This window comes from Podarcis bocagei, assembly GCF_964188305.1.
Source record: "Podarcis bocagei genome assembly, chromosome: 5".
NCBI classification, from domain to species: domain Eukaryota; kingdom Metazoa; phylum Chordata; class Lepidosauria; order Squamata; family Lacertidae; genus Podarcis; species Podarcis bocagei.
This window is the reverse complement of record NC_138129.1, coordinates 2300429-2325920: the sequence shown is the minus strand read 5'-3', so window position 1 is coordinate 2325920 and position 25492 is coordinate 2300429. Positions and strand designations below refer to the sequence as shown.

General features: G+C 50.9%; 1 protein-coding gene across 1 annotated transcript in view; it reads right to left on the bottom strand.

The window, feature by feature from the left end:
• CTNNBL1 (catenin beta like 1) overlaps positions 1-25492 on the bottom strand; it is a 94110-nt gene that overhangs the window by 33942 nt on the left and 34676 nt on the right. Inside the window, exons 7-11 of the mRNA XM_081196419.1 lie at positions 24349-24440; positions 22358-22430; positions 21997-22055; positions 20608-20756; positions 9415-9596 (exon numbers count right to left, since the gene is read on the bottom strand). Of these exons, the coding sequence (XP_081052545.1) occupies positions 9415-9596; positions 20608-20756; positions 21997-22055; positions 22358-22430; positions 24349-24440 (555 nt within the window). The remainder of the gene's footprint in view (positions 1-9414; positions 9597-20607; positions 20757-21996; positions 22056-22357; positions 22431-24348; positions 24441-25492) is intronic.

Sequence of the window (25492 nt, the reverse complement as noted above, 5' to 3'; positions counted from 1 at the left end):
GCATCTCAGGTACTGCTGCATGATGGCATTGACCCTCTCCGCTTGCCCGTTGGTCTGTGGGTGTCTCGCTGATGTCAGGTTGATCTTGACGTTCAGGAAGCCCATCAGCTTCTGCCAGAAATTCGAGATGAACTGGCGACCGCGGTCGGACAGTATAGACCGCGGCAGCCCGTGCACTTTGAACACGTGATCTATGAACAGTTTGGCTGTTTGTTCTGCCGTGGCCACCTTCGCACACGGTATGAAGTGTGCCATCTTGGTGAACAAGTCCACCACCACTAGTACAGCTGTCTTGCCTCTCGAGCTGGGTAGATCCGTGACAAAGTCCAGGGCCACCCTCTCCCACGGTTCAAACGGCGTTTGCAGCGGTTCCAGCAGTCCCGCCGGTGGTTTGTGTACCGGCTTGGCCCTCTGGCAGGTGTCGCACCTCGCGACGTAGTCCGCGACTTCCCCTCTCAGTCTGGGCCACCAAAAGTCCCTTGCGACTAATTCCACTGTTTTTTCCGTGCCAAAGTGCCCGGCCGTGGGTGCGTCGTGCAACTGCTGCAGTACCTTGGCGCGAAGTTCATCTCCCGGCACGTAGATGGCCCCTTTACGTAAGAGCAAGCCGTCCCGTATCTGGAACTCGTCGCTCTTCGCCGTGCCCTTGTGCACCTCGGCCATCTTCGCCTGCGCGAATGAGTCGTCCTGCAACGCCCGCCGCACCGCATCCAGGTCTACTGTGGCTGAAGCGCACGCCCACGCTGTTGGCGCGAAGATGTGCATGGCTGCCGCTGGCGTCGCCTCTTCGAGGTATTGCGGTTTTCGGGACAGTGCATCCGCCATGATGTTGGTGTTGCCTGGGACGTACTCTATTCGGAAATCGAAGTCAGCAAAGAACTCCGCCCAACGTATCTGCCTCTGGTTCAGGAACTTCGCCGTGCGCCAGTGCTCCAGATTCTTGTGGTCCGTGCAGACCTGCACCGTGTGCTTGGCGCCGATCAGGAAGTGTCTCCACGCCTTGAAGGCTGCATGAATGGCAAGCAACTCCCTGTCCCAGATGGTGTAGTTCTGCTCCGACTTGCTGAGCTTTCTGGAGTAGAACGCTCCCGGCCTCCAGACCCCCTGTGGGTCCCTCTGCAGCAGGACAGCTCCCACTGCTCTATCGGACGCGTCCGTCTCTACCCGCATCGGTCTGCTGGGGTCGATATGCAGCAGTTGCTCTTCCGACGCGAAGAGACGCTTGAGTGCCTGAAAGGACTGCTCCGCCTGCTCCGTCCAGATGAATTTCTTTTTCTTGGAGCTTAGCGTGTCCGTAATAGCCGCCGTCTGCATCGCGAACCCTTTGATAAACTTGCGATAGAAGTTGGCGAAGCCGACAAACCGCTGGACCTCCTTCCGGTTGCGCGGGCTCTTCCAATCCAACACCGCCCGAACCTTTGCGCTGTCCATGGCTAGCCCCTTGTCCGACAACTTGTAACCCAAGAAATCCACCTCCGTCGTGTCGAACTGGCACTTCTCCAGTTTGGCGTACAGTCTATGCTGCTGCAACCTCTCCAGCACCTCCCGAACGTCTTGGTCATGCGCTTGCTGCGACTCGGAGAATATCAGGATGTCATCCAGAAAGCAGACACACTTCTTGTAGAGGAGTCCCGTCAACACATGATGCATGAAAGCTTGAAAACAGTGAGAACCGTTTTGCAATCCAAACGGCATCACTCTGTACTCGTAGGTGCCCAGAGGCGTGAACATGGCTGTCTTCCACTCATCGCCCTCCCTCATGCGGATGAGATTGTACGCCCCTCGCAGGTCCAACTTGGTAAACACGCGTCCCTTGCGCACCGTCGCCAGTAGGTCGTCAATCCTGGGCATGGGGAAATCAGAGGGCTTGGTCATCTTGTTCAAGAGGCGAAAATCCACCACCAGCCTTTTTTGGGGCGTGTCCTTCTTCTTCACAAAGAAAACAGGACTGCCCCCTACTGCTCTGGACTCCCGGATGAAACCGCGCTCCAAATTGTGATCTATGAACTGTTTGAGTTCCTGTAGTTCATCCTCAGACATGGAATACAGCCTCCCCTTCGGTAGCGTCGCCCCTGGTAGGAGGTCAATCTTGCAGTCATATTGCCTGTGCGGTGGTAACTTGTCTGCCTCCTTCTCGCAGAAGACCTCCAGAAAGTCTGCGTATTTGTGGGGGACTGCTTGCAACGTTCCCAACTGCAGTTGTGATTCCTCCTCCTCTCCCTCCTGTCCTGGCAGGATGCAGTGTTCTGCGCAGTAAGAGGAGCCGAAGATCAGCTGTCGCTGGTACCAAGCCAGTGTCGGACTGTGCCTGTCCAGCCAACTCATGCCCAACACAATGGGTGTGTCCGACAGTCGGGTGACGTTAAAACTGATGACTTCCCTGTGGTTGCCAAGGCGCATCACCATTGGCGGCGTTTGCTTCACCACCTGCCCCCCCAGCAACTCCCTGCCATCCACTGTGACGACTTGCAGGGGCAGAGTGGCCGGTAATAGCTGTATAGCGTGCTGCTCCACAAAATCCTGTGCTATAAAGTCTGCGTTGCTTCCAGAATCCACAGAAAGCGGCACTTCGATAGTGACGCCATCGGGCAGCTGGAGAGATGCTGTGAGTTGCACTACTGGTTTGGGTGGGAGGGGGTCCGTGGGTTGCAAGATCGCTGGGGACTGCTTCAGTGATGCGTCTGGCTGGGCCCCAGTGCCTCTGTCTCCAGCCAGACATCGTCGTTTCCCTGCTGGTGTTCGCTGTGTTGCGTGGCCGCTTTCACCGTTGCGGAGGCTGCAGTGTGCTTGGAGCTCCTCTGGGGACACTCTTTCGCCAAGTGTTGAGAGCTGTCGCATATATAACACTTCCTGGTCCCTCTAGGAGGTTTAGTCTTGACTGCCGCCGGTGCAGGGGCTCTGGTAGCTGACTGAGCCCTGGCGCCTCCCACCTCCATAGGTTCCACTCCCCCTCCTGGCGGAGGTGTGGATTGCGCACGCGCAGCTTCCCTGGGAACGAAAGAGAAACTTCTCGCTGCTTCGCGCCCTCCACGTCCTTCGTCTCTGCACCACGGACGTTCTTCCAGCCTCACCCCCACAGTCAGCGCCCTTTGGACCACCTCCTGCGTGCTCCGGGGCCTCTCCCCCCTCGCAATTTCGTCTTTAACAGCACTGCTCAAACCCTCCCAGAATAGGTCTCTGACTGGGGGCGAATCCCGGTCCCATTCCAAGGCACTGACCAGCGCAAAAAAGCGGGCGTGATACTGGCGTACGCTCGCCCTCCCTTGTTTCAGTCCATGAATCTCCCGTCGGGCAAGATCCACGTCAATGGTAGATAAAAAGCATGCATCCATCGCTTTGATAAAGGCATCTGCATTCTGAAGCGCCGGATCTTTATCCCTCCACAAATTGCGTAGCCACGCTTTAGCATCCCCATGCAAATGGGATAGTATAAACCCCACTTTCTCTTCCTCATCCCTAAAGTCTTTCGCCAGCAGTTGCAGTGCGCACATTACGTCTGCTCGAAAATTGGGGTACTGTTGTAAATTCCCATCGAAGTGAGCCACAAGCCCTCCTGCTCTCCGTGCCAACCCAACCCCCTCCGGTCTGGGTCCTGGCTGCCCATGCTTAACCAATGCTTCAAACCTGGCGTGGAGATCTCTGTAGGCGGCTGCCGCATCCTCCTCCCTTTTCTTGGATGCCTGTACCTCCGCGTTCAATTGGGTCACTGCCTGTTGCAGCGCTGAAATTTTCTCTGCTTCCGTCATCTCTGCCAACCGTTGTGAGCTCGCTCCCAAACACCAATTTCCTCCTCTCGCTGCTTCTGCCTCCGCTGCGAGGTATCAGGTGTCCGAAGCTTTAAGGAGACGGGTCTTACTGTCAGGGCTGCCACTCAGTCCCAGCTCACATAGGACCACGTTAGCCAGCGTTCAGGTTAAAAGAGTCTTTATTGGATTACAGGTTCCATTTCCAAACTGCAACGTGCAGCCCTACTTCTTCTAGGTCAGACCGGCGAAGACCCGTCTGAGTCTCCGCCTCTAGCACACCAGCTTAATACCCTAGCCTTGCTCCACCTCCTGCGCCTTTCCTTCCGTCTCTGGGTCCTTCTGCCCCCCGGGGTCTCTTCTTTCCTACTCTCTTCTGACGCGGACCCCCCTGACCCTTCCGCCTCCTTGCGGCGGGCTTTGGGACCTGGCTCACTCTCTGGGCTGCTTACTGCGCCAGCTTCCGCTACATTTGAACTTGGCGCGCGCGCCCAACTCTCAACCTTCCTCTTGATCGTTTCGTCGCTCCCCGAGGTGGGCGTGACTACTCCTGACTCATGCCCTCCCTCCTTCTGAAAGCCTCCGGAACCCGCTATCTGGTCCCCTTTCTCCCCGCTGCTCCCGGCTGGGTACGTGGGTCCCGATCTCCAACTGCTGCTCTCTGATTCCTCTCTGGACCCTTCTTCCTGGGGTGCCCCCCTGCTTTCCCCCCTTGCTCTGACCGCTGGCGCTCCCTTCTGGGAATCCTCGGACTCACTGGATAAGCTCGGCGATCTCGGTTCGTCATCCCCACTCATCTTTCCTTCGTATTCCTCCCCCTCGCTCTCTGTCTCCTCCCTTCTCTGCGTCTCTGCTCCTGAACCCCTGACAGCTCTGCTCTGCCTTCCCAGCTGGAGCCAGCAATGCTTCTGAATCCTAGTTGATGGAAACCGCAGGAGGTTCTTGCTTGCTGGTTTCCCATTGAGGCAACTGGTCAGCCACTGTGAGAACAAGATGCTGGACTAGATGGACCATTGGCTTGAGTCAGGAGGCACTTCTTACGTTCTTGCTCCACGCTGAAATGTATTTGAAGGAAGTATGCAAGGGCCAGAGGTCGATGGCTGAAGGTCTTGCCTTATTGTCTTCAGTCCACAACCTCAAGCATCTCCAGTAAGCAGGGATAGCCAAGCCCCTCTGAGCCTGAGATCCTGGAGAGCTGCTGATGGTGAGAACAGACACTAATGGGCTTAGATGGACTAAGGGCCTGGCCTGGTCAACATCCCTTGCAGCGCTCAAATTGCTCACCAAGAAAAGCCAGCTTTCTGTAACCTGTAGAAAGCACATGCCTTGAAGCAAATGCAGGCGTATATTTTTTGTTCGTTTGAAAGAATAGTTTCTGCTTCGACTGGTCCAAGGGTAGGGGGAATAGCTCTGAGCAGCATGGAAGAGACCTCCTTCCCCCTGCTGATGCCAGATCTTGCTGCTCAGCTGACCTACCTCATTTCTTCTTTTTTCCTTTCCTCACCTGCCCCCTCTACTCCATCACGCTCTGATTTCTGCAAGGTATTCTCTGCCTGCACTTTGCCGCAGCTCCTGGGAACAGGCTTTCAAAAACATCAAGCGGCTGTTCTGAAGCAGAGTTTTCTTTCGGGTGCCGATTTCTGGGTCCGCTTTCAAATTCTGCATTTTGCAGAATCACACCACGCAGGTCCCTAAGCGTGGAGGGTGTGGGCACAGGGGCTGGATGAATACTGGGCCCGTGGAGGGGTGGGGAGAGGTGCTTAGAGCCGGCAGGGATGCTGGAGGAATTTTGAAGCGAAGTAGATCCAAGCTCAGTGGTGAGATTTTGTAAACACCACCAAAAACCATCAAGACACACATTTTAATCCTTGTTTAACACAAAGTGCCTGTTAGTGAACGGCTTAATGCCATTCTTTAATTTAAATGGCATTGAGTGTTTAAGGCTTTATAGTCTGGCAGGAAAAAAAATCCTCTTTGGAGATTTCTGGCTCAGAAGGGTAGGTGGCATGCACACATGTATACGCACAAACAGGTGCCTAGCACATGGAGGATTTTGCACCTCTCGGGGTCCAGCTAGGTGTTGCACGCAGGTACTATCCCAAAGGCTCTGATTAAGCAGGAAAAGCTGACTCCGAAGAGGAACAGCGATAAGGAGCGATGCCAGATTCAAGATGCCCACGTTGGGGTTTAAAGCCCTAAACATCTCAGGCTCCAAATACCTGCAAGACCAGAGCACCCTCCCCACATCATATAAATTCCTGGCGGATGCTGAGGGTGACCTCTTTACAATGGCCTCCGACAGCCGAGGATTTGTGTTTTTAGGAGCCAGCCTATTCTTGTGATTGTAATTAGTTTTGAACTGTTTTTAATACAGCGTTTTTTAAAAATTGCTGCTATCTGCTCTAGGGACTTAGAGTGAAGGGCAGGTGAGATATCTTCATAATAATGGCCTTACCAGTGGGTGGTGTTGCTAGCTGATTTTATAGACACAAAATCCTATCGAGCTGCCATTCATTCATCAAGGACCACCAACGCAGACCAATTCCTTTCCAAGACTAAGGCTTCAACAATAAGAGCAAGTACTGACTCTGAGTAGCCTTTACCATATCTGAACCATGTCTTTTCTCAGTAACCACCTGTTTACCAACTTTTCAGACAAGGGTGGTGCCAAAAGCACAGTTTGAGCATGACTCAGGGTGACTTAAGATCTTAAATTCTGTACGAGAAGAACAGAAAGACGACATAGGAGGAAGGAGGCAATGAAGAGGCCGCTGCTAGAAGAGGGAAAAGGTGCTGCAATCTGTTCTTAATGTCCTCTGAAATTTGGGTGTTTCCTGACACCCATGAGGTCAGCAATGAACATCTACTAGGCGCAATGAGACTGAGGTTCATTATAGCATGCAACCCAGGAGGAATGCCTGGGTAAACCAGGACACCTGTCTTTGCAAGCAAATACCGTCAAGAATGCAAAAGGAAGGTTCTGGTGGGTCTTTGGGAGTGGAGGAGACAGTGGCATGAGATCTTGCATGCAAGAATCCTGCAGCTGGTCTTTTGAAGATGCTGTCTGGGAGGGTATGGGGGTCTGTGAAGGAGGGAGATTTTGTGGGCTGCGCTGTACAGTAATTCTGATGAGGACAGATGAGAGCAGACCAAAGCGGTTAAGTTGATGGACACGCCAAGGGACAAACTGAGCCCAGAGGTCTCTAATCAGCATGGAGGGCTCTCTGAGTGACATCTGCTAGAGGCAGGAGAACATTGGGCTTGATGGCCAGCTGGTTTGAGCTTGTAAATATGCTTGTACTGTAGCACAATTAGCCTTCCTTTTCATCCCCCCCCCCCCGATTTCACTAGGGCCATTCTATTCCCTGTTACAGTATACAAGGGGGTCAAATCTGAGCACTGGAGAGAAACCAGGTCAACCGGGGTTAACAACTCCAGAGAATTCAGAGTTTTGCCTTCCCAAAATGGGCATTATTCTGATAGATTGCTCTTTCTTAACCACTAAGCTGGGCTGGCCCCCAAACATCCAGTGTTAGTTGTATACAGTGGTACCTCTGGTTACAAACTCAATTCGTTCCGGAGGTCCGTTCTTAACCCAAAACTGTTCTTAACATGAGGTGCGCTTATGCTAATAATGGGGCCTCCTGCTGCTGCCACCGCGCAACTTCCACTCGCATCCCGGGGCAAAGTTCACAACCAGGAGCATCTACTTCCGGGTTAGCGGAGCTCGTTACCCGAAACGTTTGTAAGGACGACGGTACGTAACCCGAGGTTCCACTGTAACTTTTAAAGACAAAAATAGTTTGTGGACACTACAGGATCGCATACAAAGCAGGGGGCAAGCTCTGCATCCATTGCTTACATCAACTGAGCTGAAGATGGTCCAGCTGTAAATATAGGGCCCAGGGGAAAACAATGGCCCACCAGTGGCTCGTGTGGGGCACAGGATTCAGATTCAGAAACGGCTAGACCTAGAGACCCTCTCAAGCCATCTATGCCTACAGCCCTGCCGGGCTGTCTGAGCACAAGGAGAAATCAGGGGTGGCTTGGGAAGGATGTGAAACTGCTGCACCACACACAAACACACACGTAAACAGACACACACTCCTTCATCAGTATAATGGCCAGCCAAGCTCTAGGGAGGCCGGTTAAACATCTCTATTAACTGGAATTGCTACAATCTCAACAACTCACCTGCCCAGTGATGCAAAACAAAGAAAACTGAACCCACTTAAAAAAAAAAAATCCACTATTTTAAGTCTATCAAGTCCACTCCTAGATTCTGTGAATCCTGCCCTGCTTATTTCCTGGGAACCTTAAGAGACAGGCAGGGCCTGGGAAACAAAACTAACCCATTCTCCCCTGTAACAACTTTCACCCATTGGACGCCCTCGTTCACCAACCAGGGTGGTGAACTGCATGCTGGGTGCAAGGAAAGCTGTACCCCTGCCAAGCCTCCCGTGGTTCTATCCCACCCCATCTCAGAAGGAAGTGAAAACTCCACTTTGCCACACAGAATTGGCTGCCTCTGTGTGGCAAGCAGGCCTCCCCTTCCCACCTCAAAGGCTACCATCCATGATGGCAGCTTTCCAAAGCCTCCTGCTGCTCTGCCTGGAGTCCTCTCTGCACCCGTTCCCAGCGGAGAATCCAGGGCGCAGAAGCTCAACTGGGCAGCTATTACATCCCTGTGAAAACGTGTCTTGCCAACCCATTGCCTTCATTAATATAACGTTATCGCGTTCCTAATGCTGGTGCTCTAAAGCAAATGTTCTGTTACCAGCTCACCCACTGGCACATTTTTCAGCAGGGAAACAGCTGCTCGCTGAACCAGTCACACACCCCCCCCCCCCGCCGCCCCTCGCCCCCAAGTGCAATCTTGCCAACATCACAGCACAGGCTCCTGCCCTCTCCTTTTCCAGCAGGCAGAAAAAACACACATCTCTCAGCTTATGTTCTGCTCTGGAGAAGTAAGGAGGGTGGGGAAAAAACACCCCATCTCTCCATTTGGAACGTGCATTCTGCTGTGGTTTTTGCGGCACTCGTTTTTTCAGTGCAACAAACAATACTGTCTACCTGGTTTGTGTGTGTGTGTGTGTTTAATAGATAATCCTCACTAGCCAGTGGTGAGTCATTTTCATTCACCACTGCCTGCCACAGGAGGGTCGGCCTTTCCTGCCTGCGTCTCCACCCCTTGGCAGTAGCGGCAGCGCCAGCGCCGAGACCAGCGGCAGATCAGGTTGGTGAAGATTCTGGATCTCCTCCAGGGAGCGGGCGGCTGGGTGGTGGAAGGAAACCGAGAAAGGGGTGGAGGGGGGACACAGGAGAGTCACAAGCAGTTTGTGCCTGCGACGCCTGATGTTCACGTCACACTTCAGTGCGCGGAGCCAGGAAAAAACACGGCTTTGGAGGTGACATTTGCAGTTGGCTCATTACTCTTTTCAAAAGAGCCTGGCATCAAAGAGACAGCTTCAAACGGCTGGCTCACATGCACATATGCAGGAGCTAATTAACCGCCATGCTGGTAGCAGCCAGAGAGGAGGAGACGCTGGCAAGCGACTCAGCCTTACAAGCGCTTCCTGGCTGTGCAAGTCTATTGAGGCTGCACTGCAAACTATGAGGCTGGCGAAGGGTTCATGGTCAGCAAGGCAGCCTGTGTGGGATTAAATCCTACCTTCGTGCTCCTTCTCGGAGGTCCCAACCTTCTTTATTTTCTTGGGGGACTTCATGAAGAGCGGAAAGATGGTCCGAAGGCCGAGGATGTCAACAAACTTGTGGCAGTTGTCTGCTCCCTCGGGCCCAATCATGGCGTGGTCCAAAACCTTCAGGGCACTGCTCCGGGAGATTTTCTTCTCTCTGTAGAAGCAGAAGGACTTTTGTCAGTGAACTGGGCAATGCACTTTGCCACAAGGTACAGAAGGTTTCCCTCCACCAGTAGGATGAGGCTGCACACAATAATGAACAAGCAACAAAGCTCAGTCTTAGTCCGCAGAAGAGAGAGGATCGGAGCACTCTCTACTTTGGGTTGGCCACTGAGACACAGTGAACTTCTCTGCCTCCTTTCCTCTTGCACCAACTGCAAAAGGGCACACCTGCTCTTTAAGGTCCACCGCATAAGTAAGCACCAATGAATGAGAAACTTGCTTGCACCTCAGTAGGCAAGAAACCAATCCAGTTAAAAGCCTTTCACACAGTTAGAATTAGAAATCTGCAAGTCGGAAGGGAGCCCCAAGATCAATCAAGTTCTTTTTTGGGGGTAAATAATTTGGTTTTTTTCAAGTTAATTTCCACAATTAACCACAAAAAACAAAAACAAAAATGCCCCCATACCCAAAAACATTTCAAAACCTTATCTTTGATGTTCTTTAGCCCTCATGACTTCTCTCCATTCTCTCTTCTGGTTCCTTATATTAACAAAATTCTGCATTTTCATACACATACTTCATCAGTTCTTCTTCTGATTCTAACAAAATTCTTCTGCATTTCCTTATGCATACAGTGGTACCTCAGGTTAAGTACTTAATTCGTTCTGGAGATCCATTCTTAACCTGAAACTGTTCTTAACCTGAAGCACCTCTTTAGCTAATGGGGCCTCCTGCTGCCACCACGCCGCCGGAGCACGATTTCTGTTCTCATCCTGAAGCAAAGTTCTTAACCCGATGTACTATTTCTGGGTTAGCGGAGTCTGTAACCTGAAGCGTATGTAACCTGAAGCGTATGTAACCCGAGGTACCACTGTACTTCGTCAATTCTTCTTCTTCTAATTTTATCCAAATTTTGCTGATTGCAAGTGTGTAATCTGAGCCTGCCAGTGTATCAATTAATTTATTTTGCACATATATAATAACTGTTTCCCAATCTTTTTCCTAACTTTGGCATATTTAAATTTCACTGGAAGGCGACTATCAGTTAAGTCTAATTTAAAATCCTGCTCACCTTCCTCACAGTCTTCTCTTAGTCTCAGAGGCTGTAATTTCTGCCTCATTTCAGCCACCAAGGCATTCCCAAATATTTCCTGCCCACCTCCCATGCCATCCATATATGCCCTTAGTGTCTCCTGGTATTTCTTCATATCAATCACAATTTCCAATTTTCTAAAAAAAGTTCCTCCAGCCCTTGCATCAAGACCTCCACCGCTTCTGTTTCCTTTGTCACTGGTTCTATCTTAATAATCAGTTTTGTCACCATTTCGGTATTTTTGTCCAAGAGCAAGCAAGTTCAACCCCCTGCAATGCAGGAATCACAGCTGAAGAATCCCTGACAGATGGCCACCCAACCTCTGTTTAAAAACACTACTGATCATCATTTGGCACTTTCAATTTGGAGGATGGATAGCGGCTAACAGATTGAGATTGAACCCTGACAAGACAGAAGTACTGTTTTGGGCGGACAGGAGGCAGGCAGGTGTGGGGGACTCCCTGGTCCTGAATGGGGTAACTGCCCCTGTAGGACCAGATGCGCAGCCTGGGAGTCATTTTGGACTCACAGATGTCCATGGAGGCGCAGGTCAGTTCTGTGTCCAGGGCAGCTGTCTACCAGCTCCATCTGGTACGCAGGATGAGACCCTACCTGCCCCAGACGGTCTTGCCAGAGTGTTGCATGCTCTGGTTATCTGCCGCTTGGACTACTGCAATGCGCTCTACGTGGGGCTACCTTTGAAGGTGACCCGGAAACTACAACTAATCCAGAATGCGGCAGCTAGACTGGCAACTGGGAGTAGCCACCGAGACCACGTAACACCGGTCTTGAAAGACCTACACTGGCTCCCAGTACGTTTCTGAGCACAATTCAAAGTGTTGGTGCTGACCTTTAAAGCCCTAAACGGTCTTGGTGCAGTATATCTGAAGAAGCATCTCCACCCCCACCATCGTTCTGCCCGGACACTGAGGTCCAGCTCCGAGGGCCTTCTGGCGGTTCCCTCGCTGCAAGAAGCCAAGTTACAGGGAACCAGGCAGAGGGCCTTCTCGGTAGTGGCACCCGCCCTGTGGAACGCCTCCCACCAGATGTCAAAGAGTAAAACAACTACCAGACTTTTAGAAGACATCTGAAGGCAGCCCTGTTTAAGGAAGCTTTTAATGTTTAACAGACCACTGTATTTTAATATTCTGTTGGAAGCTGCCCAGAGTGGCTTGGGAAACCCAGCCAGATGGGCGGGGTATAAATAATAAATTATTATTATTACTTAGTGCTTTACAGTCTTCATTGTGCTTGCAACCATAGGGCAGATCAATGCTCTACCCATTTCACAGATGTGGAAACAGAAGCTGAGAGAGTGACTAGACCAAGCCTGCACAACAACCACATGATGGAGACGGGACCCATGTCTCCCAGTTCCAAGTACAACTGTGTATAAGGAAAACCAGAACAGCCCCCAACCATCTCAGTGCCTGAGTTGGAACCCTTTCAATTCCAAAGCTCGATTTCGTACACTACTCCAGCTTTCCTCAACCTGCTACCTGATCCAGATGGCTTGGTCTACAACTCCCATCAGCCCTAGCCGGAATCTGGAAGGCACAAGGTCAGGGAAGGCTAGGCTAACCTTTCGAGAGAACCTGGATTGTCAACTGCACACAACCTCCCTTTCTGAAGCCAAGAGAGATTCCTGTAAGCTGTATCCCCAGTACGGGGGAGGATGGAAGCCAGCCACGATTACAGTCTAATTCTCAAACTTGAAACAAGAGTGCAAATTTATTTCGCACAAGGTGTTCTTGTTGTTTTATTGACCATTCGTACACGGGGACTGGGTCTCCCCTCTTACAGCTGTAACTAGCAAGAGGGATGAGGCGCAATGGATATGTCAAGGGGGGGAAGCACTCCCTACTCATAGCCATATTGATCCGCTAATAATGTTTCATATTTCTTGTATGGCAGCTACATGTGTGTGCAAGGAAGCAGAAATGGGGAATAGAGGAAAGGAAGAAGCCACGTTCAGGCTCTTACAGCTGCTCAATTCCGTTTCACATTTTCGTTTCAAACATACGCTTAAAGCATGCAATATGTGAAGTGGCCCTTTATAGGATGCCATCCTCTCACACCCACCCACAGAACCCAGCAATCCACAATAGTTTACCAGCAACCAACTTAATTATTTTAGGTGTATGTGTGTTTTTCTTCCCTGTGTTCAAGAGCAAAGCTGGAACTCAGCCCTCATTTTGGCCTGTGAATGCAGAACACCAGTAAGCAAATCAGCCAGGATTTTCTGCCTTTTTCCATGGCTGTTGCCAGCAGCAGGGAATGAAACAGGCACTTCGCAAAATGCTGCTGCAAAATGCCACTGCGGACGTATGTTTGAAATTCATGCCAACAAAGAGAATGCAAGGAAGCGGGCGTTTGATTGCCGACACAGCTCCATTCAGCAAAGCATAACTCCCAATTTGTTCGGGGGCGGGCATCCGATTTGGAGAAACAAAATTCCTAAAGCAAAACCAAAAGAGAAGAACAGCCACCAAGATGCTTGAATTGGAACATGAGCAGATGAGAGGAAGGGAAGAAAGAGGATGAACAAATCTTGGCAGCTTCTTGTAAGTCAAAGCCAACGCCTTCCAACACGACGCTAAAGAGGCCAGCACAGCCTCACGCTGGGCCCAGCCAAGGAGGGTCAATTCCTTGCCTCCTTGATCCCAGAACACAGGGCTGCCTTGCCAAAGGCAGAGGCAGACGTAAGACATCCTGTTTGCCCTGTGCTGTGTAGGGAAGCCTCGAGGGAAGCCAAGAAGGCATAAGGAGGAAGAGGAGCAGGATTAAGATTGCACACATGGCAGCGGCAAAGAGCAGTGTCTTTAGGATAAATTCCACCACCACTGCCCTTCCATAATGCGCTGTCCAACTTGCCCATGCCCAGAGTGCCTTTCTGCCGCGTGTTTCACAGCCAGGGATGCAAATGATGCAAAAGAGGGGCTGGGAAATGCAAAATATGATGGCACAAAGAGTATGTGTTAGATTGCAGGTCTGTGGAATCATGACTGTAGAGTTGGAAGGGACCCAAGGGTCATCTAGTCCAACCCCCCTGCAACACAGAAATCCCTGGCAGACGGCCATCCATCCAAGTAACCAACCACAATTGCACCCTAGAGAAGGAGCTCAAGGCAGCACACACACCTCACACTCCATGCCTCCATTTTATCCCGACAAAAATTCTCCGAGGTAGGTGAAGCCACTTCTGAGATCTTAACACCAAGAGGTAAACCGAGAGGTAAATTATTGCAACTTAAATGTGCAACCACATTGCCAGCTGCTTTACTAGAAGCCTGCCCTGATTCATCTACTGAGAAAATTTCTACACCCCTTTTCACAAGATGTCTCAAAGGGGAGCACAATGTAAAGCGATAAAGAAAGCTACCCAAGAAATCTGAACCTTGTACGGTGGAGCAGGCCAAGTGAGTTGATGCTTGGATAGAACGTCACTGTAAGATGAACCCATTTCACAGGCTACCCTTTTGAGTGCTCAGCAGGGCAGCACAGAACGTTTGCAGGAAGGAGCCTGCTGTGGAAAGTAATCCACTCACCTCCTCCTCCCTCTCCTGCCCTTGCCACATCCAGCTCTCCTTCACCTTGCAAGCAGCAATAATAAAAGGCTAAAAAATAAAGTTCAGGTTTTGGCTGGAGAACTTCAGGACTCCTTTTTCGGGGGAAGTAATTGCATATTGATCAGCATTTAGGCAGGTTGCAGGGAGCTGATCTCTGGAATATTCATTGGGTTTAAGTTCAGGCTTGTAGAGATCAATAGCTGTTTGACTGGACTGTCTCAGGTTGATTTTATTTGAAATATTTATTCTACTAGAGGGCAAGCAGTTTATCTTAGTCTCATCTTGGGCTTATTGAAATCTCTCTTGGGTGAGAACTAATTCAGACACCACAGCCTGGGAGCCTCACCAAACGAGCGACTGACCTGGGCCTTAAAAAGACCAGGAACAAACTCATTGCACTGACAACTTCCTGGCCCTGGAAGCCCACCAGGCCAAGCACAACTCATGTGAAGGCTCAGAAAACCTCCTGGCTTTGCTACATGTCCAAAACTGAAAGAAATGGGGGTGGTGATATATTAGGCACCCAGCAGGTCACCAAGCACAGCTAGTGGGCTGCCTTTGGCTTGGTGAGTCACAAGTTATGCAAGAAGACAGGAGAGTGAAGGTGGATCAGCCTCCAAGATGGAGAAGAGGACAGCCACAGGGATGGCGATGGTGGCGGAGGGTTCCAGGAAGGAGGCCGTCCGAAGAGCACTTCAAAAAGCATCCAGAAACCACTCTTGGCGGACTGTATGCTACATGCTCTGAAGCTGTTAGGAGTCAAGGGCAGCCCCTGTGTGGCAGTCTAACCTCCAGAATTAGAGAGGTGAGAACGGCAGCTGCTGGGTCCAACCCCTCCTTCCCTCCCCAGATACCTTGAAATCCTGGCAATCTATGGAAGAATGACCAGAGGCACCCACAGGACACTGATGCCAAATGACCAAGAACATATGAAGAGCTTACTAAGTCAAGCCAGTGGCCTCTGCCACCCAGCCTCCAGATGCCCATTATGGGAAACCCACAAGCAGGATTCCACCACAAGAGCAGCCCTCTCCCCTCCTGTGGCCTCCTGCAACTGGTCTTCAGAAGCACTGCTGTCAAACCCTGCCCATCAGGCAACTCCCTTCCTTGTCCCTGTCAGGAAGGAAGACAAAAGGCCCCAAGAAACTCCCCCAAAGCAGGGTACCAGAAGCCAAAGTCACTTCACCAAAGGACTGTTATCGCAGGATGTTTGCAGAAGGGTGCGCATTAGGAAACAGTGGCGCGAGGCTCTGATTCTGCTAGATAAACACAGCGTGAGGCTGTGCTGAAAGGAAATTTCAGTAGATACACATTAATTTTCGGGTTTCCAAGGAGCTGATGTGACATGAAAACAAGAGACGTAATGAAATATTTTTGCAGGGGCTGCTGCAGTGCGTTCTGCATGCAAACACACTCCTGACTTTCATGCGTTATTCCTGACTGGGCCCACAACCCTCTTGCAGCCAGCAAAGGTGGTCAAGGGAAGCGACCACAAATGGCTTTGCAAGAGATCCTCCCCACCCCACCCCGCCGATAAAAGCTTTACGAACCTTCTCCCCCCCACACAATATGTGTCTCCATTTCCCCCATGTGTTTCCTGGCACTTAAAAGTCAAGACAAGCTCATTCCCTGCTTGCTATAAATACAGGGTGAGGCCTTCCCAGGCAGCTGCTTGAGAGAAGGAGGGTTTCTCCTCCACACAAGAAGGGGTGTAATAAGTCTCGTGACAATGCTCCCAAGGCACTTGACAATGCGATTCTCTCTCTCTCTCTGCAAGCCTCAGAAGGGCACCTCACTTTCTCTCCTGGAAGCCTCAGGCAGCTCCCAATCTGGAGAAAGAAATTGAATTGTGCTTGGGGAGAGACCTTAATTGGATGTGACATTTCTAAACCTCCAGTTGGAGGCCACCAACTTGCAAACTGCATTTGCTCATTTGCAGCCAAGGCAAATACGCTCCCCACTGATGGAACAGAGTGCACACATGCAAGCAAGCAATCTCGCCTCCTCCCTGGCCTGGCCTTCTCTCCTCCTCCTCGCGTGGGGCGCATCCAATTTACAGGAAGGTGGTCCGAGGGCAAAGGCCCTCCCCACGTCCCTTGCTGAATAAGCAAACAGGAATCCCACCCATGCAGACTCTTCAAATCTGGACCAAAAATGATGCAGCTCCTTCCAGCGGCCTCCCCTTGCCCTGCACGGAGAGAACGTGCCCCATCTCCATACGGATGAGGCACTCCTAACTGCCCCGGCCCCCTTCAGTTCACAGGATCCACATTCACTCCAGAAAACATTGCTTTCTTGCCACTGAAACAAGCAACCTCAGTGCACTCTAGATGTTAGTAAAACCAGTGGAACTGGTATTCCAGCAATACCAGTTGCTGGAAACCACTTTGAGGAGGGTATCCTTGTGCTCAAATCCTGCCTGTGAATTAGCCACTGTGGGAACAGGATGCCCCAGCCTGGTCCAGCAGGGCTCTTATATTCTTGTGCAGAGTCAGACTCAAACTGGAACAAACTGGAACGTGTCCAGAGGAGGGCAACCAAAATGGTCAAAGGCCTGGAAACGATGCCTTATGAGGAACGGCTAAGGGAGCTGGGCATGTTTAGCCTGGAGAAGAGGAGGTTAAGGGGTGATATGATAGCCATGTTCAAATATAGAAAAGGATGTCACATAGAGGAGGGAGAAAGGTTGTTTTCTGCTGCTCCAGAGAAGCGGACACGGAGCAATGGATCCAAACTACAAGAAAGAAGATTCCACCTAAACATTAGGAAGAACTTCCTGACAGTAAGAGCTGTTTGACAGTGGAATTGGCTGCCAAGGAGTGTGGTGGAGTCTCCTTCTTTGGAGGTCTTTAAGCAGAGGCTTGACAACCAGATGTCAGGAGTGCTCTGATGGTGTTTCCTGCTTGGCAGGGGGTTGGACTCGATGGTCCTTGTGGTCTATTCCAACTCTATGATTCTATGATTCATCAAGCTGTCTTCTTCAAGCGAGAGGAGCTCTCCTAGGCCATCTAGAAATGGTTCCTGCCCATGACCAGCGGCCAAAGATGCTTTCCGCTGGAGACGCCAGCGATTTAATCTGAGCCTTTCTGTGTGCAAAGCATGCATTTCACCACTAACCTATGGACCATTCCTCCGGCATGAAGGGAAGGATATAGGCTGGAGTTTAATTCCTTCCCCTCTAGAACATGGAAGATTTAGAGTCCAGATTTTCACAACTTGCTGCACCAGGTCCAGCTCTAGCCAGTGGCAAAGTCTCTCATTGAAGCTAGTGGAGTTTGAGGAGGAGGTGAGGTTGGGTCAAGTTATACCATGATGATGATGATGATCTGCCCTTCATCACCAGGTCCAGGACAGGTCACAACCATTTAAAATTCAGATTTAAAATGAAACAGATTACAGGAAAAGGGTAGGTCCTGAAAACACGTATCTCAGGTGTCCAAGGTAGGGGTAGAGGTGCACTTTCAGCAGTCACCAAAAGCTGTAGGGTAAAGAAGCCAGATGCACCTCTGTGGAAAGGGGACTCCACAACTTAGGGACTGCTGCAGAGAATGCCTCTCCAAGACTAACTCCTCCCCAAACTTCTGAGGGAGCTGGAACTAACAATGGGGCTCTCCCTGCTGATCTCAAAACCCCAGAGGGTTTGCAGGGAAGGAGGCAGTCTCTAGGGTCCCTGGGGCCTAGCCCTTTAGGGCTTTGAACACTAGAGTGAGTGCCTTGAATTGAACGGGGCAAGAACTGGCAGCCAATGTCACTGTCTTAGAACAGGAAATGCAGGGGTTCTGAAGGCAACCCAGTCAGCAATCGGACCGCTGCATCTTGGACCAGCTGGAAGTTTCAAGAGTCGTCTTCAAGGGCAACCCCAAGTACGCAACACTGCAATAATTTGGTCCAGATTCTGTGGGCTACAACTGCAGTCAGTCCCAACCAACGGCCAAGTATGATGCAGCTGCAATCTATAGCATATGGAGGCACCATGTTGGCTGTGCCCTGGCCTTTAGTATTTGGAGGCCTTGACGCTGTGCCATCTGAAGACTCACGAATACAGCAATGGGAAATGGCTGCACATTCTGGGTTATGCATGACACACACACACACACACACCGCCACCGCCATGCCTAAGCCATCCCTATCAGGGAAAAAGACGTCCCACTCCATTCTATGGTGGAGGTAGAGGTGTTACAGCAGCAGCAGCAACAGATGGGGCTGCTGGTTTATTTACGCTTTGCCCTTCAGAGCTCCTTTTAAATGCAGCTGCGTCCAGGGAGACATTTTCTCCTTGTTGTTATTTGCCAGCTAGTACCAGGGAAGAGAAGGGTGGTGAACAGCACAGCCCCCTCCCCACTCCACCCAAAAAGGAAGGGAAGCCATTAAAAAAAATTAAAAATTAAAATGCAAGGTCCCACCCATATGGCTCAAGGACTCCAGGTGATTAGTTCTGCAAGGCTAGCCGTGCAAGCTTAGCGTTCAGAGGAGAAAAGGACGGGAAATCCAGGAGGCGGGGGGGGGGGGGAGAGAGAGAGAGAGAGAGAGAGAAGAGAGAAGAGAGAAGCCTCCCTCTTGTTCAGGGTTTCAGAGCTTTGCAGCTTTGCTTTAATTAGCCTTAAGAAAACTCAGCACTCCGGTCTGAATAATAATCCACGTTCCTGGTTATTTATTCAGTTCCCTGCTGCTGCTGCCGTTGCACATTACCAGCCTTAGTCTGCAGGAATAGATCATTTCTTGCCAGCCAGCACTTGCCAGCCGCCTCTCTGCGCCGCTCAGCCCACCCAGGGAAAGCGAACGAGAGAGCAAGCGGGCAGGCAGGAAGCCCTGGGCAGGGCGCGGTTTGGGGACGGGCAAGGAGAGCTGGAAGCCAGAGGGGGCAAGGAAGGCATCGAGGCTGGGACTTGGGCACGCAAAGGGGAACAAAAAAATGGGAGGAGGGTCCAGAAGCCGTTTCATTAAAAAGGCTCACTCTTAGCAGGGTTAACAGAAGGGGGGAGCAGGGATAAAAAGAGAGCCAGAGCTTTTTATCTACCTCCACAGAATGTCTGTCCATAGCCACTCGTGGGACTGGCAAGAAACAATGATTGAGCGGCCAGCAAAAGCCTCCAGCACAAAGCCTGGTTGGCAGCACTTTGATTCCAGCTGTGAATTTTGGACATGCAAAAGACAAAGAAGTCTAATGTGACAAGCGTGTGTCTTGTGTACACCGAGAGGAAGTGGGCTGCCATTCAGACCCACCTCCCTCACAAACACCACAAGGCTCCGAATAAAGGCCCATGTGGGGTGCCTTCAGTCCAGTACACACACACACCCCCGCCCCAAAGCACAAGCCGTTTGCACAGATGCCTTTGCTGCTGTATATGAAAACATCTCTGGGAGAGCAGGAGCTGGCGGCAGAGGGAGGCGTCTCCAAATGGGCCTGCAGCCTTCAGTGACCACCATCAACATCTCAGGGCGCCATACAGGCCTTCAGTCTAGTACTTAAGAAGAACATCTGCTGGATGAGACCAATGGCCCACCTAGTCCAGGATCCTGTCCTCACAGTGGACAACGAGATGTCCCAATGCGAAATGCACAAGTAGGATTGGAGCTCCAAAGCAACTCTCCCTTCCTGTGGCTTCTGGCAGCTGCTATTCACAAGCATCCAGCATCCCATCCTGGCTAATCGGCCTCTCCATCGCCCTCTCCTCCATGCAGCTGCCTAATCCTCTTTTCAAGATATCCTCCTTGCCATAAGAGCTCCACCAGCTATCGGTCAGTTTCCAGCACAATTCAAAGTGCTGGTTCTGACCTATAAAGCCCTATACGGCTTAGGTCCATCTGAAGAACCGTATTATTCCGTATGAACCTGCTCGGGTTTTGAGATCTTTGGCAGAGGCCCTTCTCTCAGCCCTGCCACCTTCAGAGGCACACCTGGTGGGGATGTGGAAAGGGGCGTTCTCGGTGGTGGCTGCTATCAGGAAGCTTTGGAACTCCCTGCCTAGAGAAGATAGTCCTAGGCTTTCTTGTTCCAACAGGCTTTGGGGAACTGACTGTTTATAACGAAAGGCCTGGTCCTTTGCTGTTTTTATTGTAATGGTCTGTATATTCTAACAGGGCATACATACACAGGAACATACTGTCAATGTTTAATTGTTCTTAAATGATTGTTTTCGGCCCACTATGTTTTTATGTTTCTGTTTTAGCTGTGAGCAGCCTTGAGTCCCTGGTCAGGGAAAAAGAAGGGATCGAAATGAATATAATGCTAGTACTAATACCCAACTCCTGGATATACTGGGGGGGGGGGGAGCTGTGGGGAGGAAGGTCTCGCTGCCACAAGGGGCCAGGCACCATGTCTCATGTCCGCCAGTTTTCACCTGAGCATGAGGTTCATCAGCTGCAGCCCCTCCCCTTTCAGGAAACGGTCCCGGTTGGAGCTCAGCATCAGCGAGGAGCAAAGGGAGTCAAAGAGGTTCTCCATCATCTCCTGCTCTTCTGCCGCACCCGGGTTGTGCCGCTTGAACACCTGCGTGGGGAGGAAGCCGGAAGGCTTTATTGTCTGTCTTGTCCCTCCTTGAAAAGCAACACCCCCTGAAACAATCTCATAAACATCAGCTGTATGTGTGCGCCCCCTAATTACTGACATCCGAGTGCAGTGAGGAAAATAAACTAGGGCAGCACAGGAAGACATAGGCAGAGGACCCACAAGGTCATATCCAGCTCTCACTGGGAGGTGGGGCTGGTCTGCTCATCGCCAGCACCACAAAGAGGTTCCTTAACAACCTGCATGCAGGAAGCTTTTTTAAAAAGGCATTCTGCGCTGACACGATGGCCGAAACGAGGGATCATGGAGGCTTCCGGGAGCAGCCGTGGGTGGGTGGGTGGCTGGCAGTGAGGGCGGTGTAATAGTATCAGACTAGGACCTGGGAGGCCAGGGTTCAAATCCCCACCACTCAGCCATAAAGCTCCCTAGATGTGACCTTGGGGGCTACTCACTGCCTCTCTCAGCCTAGCCTACCTCCCAGGGTCGTTGTGGGGATTAAATGAAGAGGGGGAGGACCATGTGTGCACCACCTTGAACTCCTCGGAGAAAAGGGGATTTGGGTGGCGCTGTGGGTTAAACCACAGAGCCTAGGGCTTGGCGATCAGAAGGTCGGCGGTTCGAATCCCCGCGACGGGGTGAGCTCCCGTTGCTCGGTCCCTGCTCCTGCCAACTTAGCAGTTCGAAAGCACGTCAAAGCGCAAGTAGATAAATAGGTACCGCTCTGGCGGGAAGGTAAACCGCGTTTCCGTGCGCTGCTCTGGTTCGCCAGAAGCGGCTTAGTCATGCTGGCCACATGACCTGGAAACTGCACGCCGGCTCCCTCGGCCAATAAAGCGAGATGAGCGCCGCAACCCCAGAGTCGGCCATGACTGGACCTAATGTTCAGGGGCCCCTTTACCTTTATAAATGCAATGAAATAAATAAAGCAAGTAACGACAAGGAGCCCCTCGTGACCAAATTCTCCATGAATGCCCCAAGAGGTTGGACTAGACCCCTTCCAACTCTACAATGGTTCTTTTAAAGTCATCCAAGCTGGCAGCAAGCAAATGGGGATGTGCCCCCCTCAGGATGGCAGGCATGCGCCTGGAAGCGCATAGATGCTGTGAAGCACCTGCCGTTGCCACTGCTGGGAGCTGCTCTCTGCTCCTGCCCTTCCTCCCCGGTTCTAAAAGCCTGGCTCTGGGGCTCCCAATGGCAGGGAAGATGGCAGCGAATTACTCACAGATAACTGCTGAAGCAGCACATCGATTCCATCCAGTTCCCCGAGCAATTCCCTGTTGTCTACAGGAAGAGGGGGGGGGGAGAATGAAGCCAACTGTCAGATTTTACAGCCATCTAACACCGATATATCAGCAAACAAAATCAATATGGCTTGACAGAGTACAGAAGCTGCGGAGAGAAAGAGGAGGGAAGGAGACAGAGAGTGAGCAGAAGGAAGGGGAAGCCAAAGGCAGGAGGGGCGAGGCACCGATGGGGAGGGAAGCAGAGAGGGAGAGTGAGTGAGTGCGGAAGCTGTCATGATCTGAAACAAGCCAGAGGCACAGCCCAGCAGAATACCAATCCGCCGAGGTCAGCTCTCTCACCGTCCTTATTCTGGAGGAGGATGGCCAGGACTTCGCTGCAGTACAGCTTGTTGGCGTCAAAGGGCATCTTTGCCTGTTGGAAGAGTCAGAGCAGAGAAGCCGGTCAGGTGAGAGCATCAGGAGAGCATCTGCTAGATCAGACCCAGCACCCTGCTCTCTCATGAAGGCCAACTGTGAGAAACCAGAGAGCAGGATCCGGGCACGAGAGCACTCAGCCTTCCTGTGGCTTCCAGGAATTTCCTCTGTGAATTTGTCTAATCCTCTTTTAGGGGAGCCAGTGTGGTGTAGTGGTTCAGAGCGGTAGTCTCGTAATCTGGTGAACCGGGTTCGCTTCCTTGCTCCTCCCCATGCAGCTGCTGGGTGACCTTGGGCTAGTCACACTTCCTTGAAGTCTCTCAGCCCCACTCACCTCACAGAGTCTTTGTTGTGGGGGAGGAAGGGAAAGGAGATTGTTAGCCGCTTTGAGACTCCTTCGGGTAGTGATAAAGCGGGATATCAAATCCAAACTACTACTCCTCCTCTTTTAAATCCTTCCAGGTTGGTGGCCATGGGCTGTGTGAAGGAGGACTTTCTTTTTTCTGTCCTGAACCTTCCAAAATTCAGCTTCACTGGACGTCCATGAGTTCTTGTGTCATGGGAGAGGGAGGGAAACCTTTCCTGAGCCACTATCTCCATGCCATGCGTGATTTTATCCAATTCTATCATGCTGCCTCTTACTCTCCCTTTCTCCAAACAGGGAGGAAAACCCTGGGAAGGTCACCAGATCACTGCCCCACGAACGAGCAAGCTCCCCATTAATGACCCTCCTCTATACTGGGATGTCTCTGCCACCTGGTCACATTTCATCAAACCCAGTGGAACCCTCCAGTGTGGGAAGTAAGAGGGGAAAGGTGTGGATCCTGCACCGAGGACTGGGAATTTTAAAGGCGACGGTGGTGCCTCGAAATGGAGGAGCTGCATTGCTATTCCTAGATGCCCCAGTTTCTAAGACACTGAGTTAGCAGGATAATTACAAAGCAGAGACCAGTTTTATGCTCAAGACAGACTTGCCTAGAATAAAATTAGAATAGTGGGTTGGGTTGGGGGGGGGGGGAAAGAGAGCAGAAAACGTAAGTTCTGTTATCACCTGCAACCAGCAAATTACAAATTGCTTCTGCTAACAAGTGCATAGGGTCACAGAGGAACATTTATGGGTTTCTGCAGCAGGCGGCATATTCCTTACAGGAGTGCGCAAGGGGACCTGTGGCAGCCAGAGAGCAGGAGAAGATGGAAGGACAATGGCTCTGCTCAAACGAAAAACTGGGCCCTTGGGCATTCCTGGTTCAGCCAGCTTTTCTGAAAGGAAAGGCATGAAGGACAAGGAGAGCGCAGACTGGGGGCACACTGCCTTCATTTGCCTCCTCATCCTAAAAGAAAGCACTTCTTCACACAGCGCAGAGTTAAACTATGGAACTCCTTGCCACTGGAGGCAGGGATGGCCACCAAAAGAGGATTGGACAAGTTCATGGAATCGGAGAGGGCTGCTGATGGCTCCTAGCCAAGATGGCTCTGCTCTGCTCTCCACAGTTGGAGGCAGCACTGCTTTAGAACACATCTAAGTTCTAGGACCTCTCCTGGTATCGATATGAAGTTGACCGGTAAGTCGGTAGTACCTAAGTCTTTCCCCCTTTTTAAAGACGGGGACAACATTTGCCTGCCTCCAGTCTGCAGGGACTCCGCCTGTTCTCCAAGAATTCTCAAATATTACCGACTCTGGGAATAAATCTGCAAGCTCCTTTAGTACCCTTGGGTGCAGCTCATCAGGCCCTGGAGATCCGAAGTCATTTAGAGGAGGTGGGAGAAGAGCTGGCAAGGAAACACCTGTCTTGGGCCACAGCTCCCTCCTTGCACCACAGGCTGAGAGCTAGCCAGGGGGAGCAATAAAAAGGGAGGACAAGAGGTGCCAAAACCAGTGTCTGGCGCATGAGCCAGGAGAGGCCTGTGTGACTTGCCTTCAGCCTCTTGAGGAGCCACTGCATGAGGCCCTGCTGGGCAGCGTCTGAGCACATCTCTGGCCGGAACTCTGCCATGTTCTCAATGATAGCTTTGGAAGGAAGGGCGGGGAAGGGACAGGTAAGAAAAAGAAAGTTACGGCACGGTTTTATTTCTTTTACAGATATTAAGGCACATGGTGACTCAGTGCTGTCACAGTACATGCAAATTTCTGGCTCATTTAATACTATATAGAAACTTTATTCTCGATTAGGATGGAACTCACAGATGAAGAACACTTTCATATTTTATAAATCTTTATTATTTGTAAAGGGAATCTCTGTATGAATTAATACTTTACTATCCCTCTTTGGAGTTGCTCTTTATATTTGAACTATTTGCCTCCGGAGCTGGGACACTTTATGGTTTAAACTTTTGATTCTTGGTGTGGGGAGGGGTTTCATCTCGTTAAGATTGCACTTTTGGGGTAGTTAATAAATCAACAAAAATTAAAAAGAAAATAAATATCCAGGCTTAAACCAGAATTCATAATTATGAACACACACACCCTACCCAAAAAACCACCAGCTGCTCTTCTTGAATTGGTAAAAAGCCTTACATAGCAGAGGGTCTTTTGTTTTTGTGAAGTTTTTTTCTCTGTTGACAAACCAACCAGCTCTGTCACAAGTGCCATTACTTTGGGGTCATTCTTTGCAATGTCGCCCAGGAAGAGCGATTCTGTGTATGGAAAAGGCATTTCTTGGTTGCTGCTTGCTCTGTTTATGGGGAGAAGCAACTTCCTTTTCCAGCATCCAAATAAAGTGAAGAACTATCCATACACAGAGAGAGAGAGAACCTCAAGTTCCTGCACTCCCCGCTACTCCCCCAGCTACAAAACTCAATTTTCATCTATCTACATCTACACCTCAATAGCTATTGCACCCAGAAGGAATTTCAGATTCCCAGACTCCAGCACCAAGTCTTCAGACATTTTCCTTCCCTCTTATCTCCTCTACAGGTATATCTAGTCAGCAAAATATCAACCTTTTTTTTTAAACTGAGTGGAAGATGACAGATTCAGAGGAGCTGCTGGCCATTATAATGTGGTGGAGCCGATTTAAGAGATTGCTCCAAGGAAACAGGGCGCTTAAGTGGATTGTCATC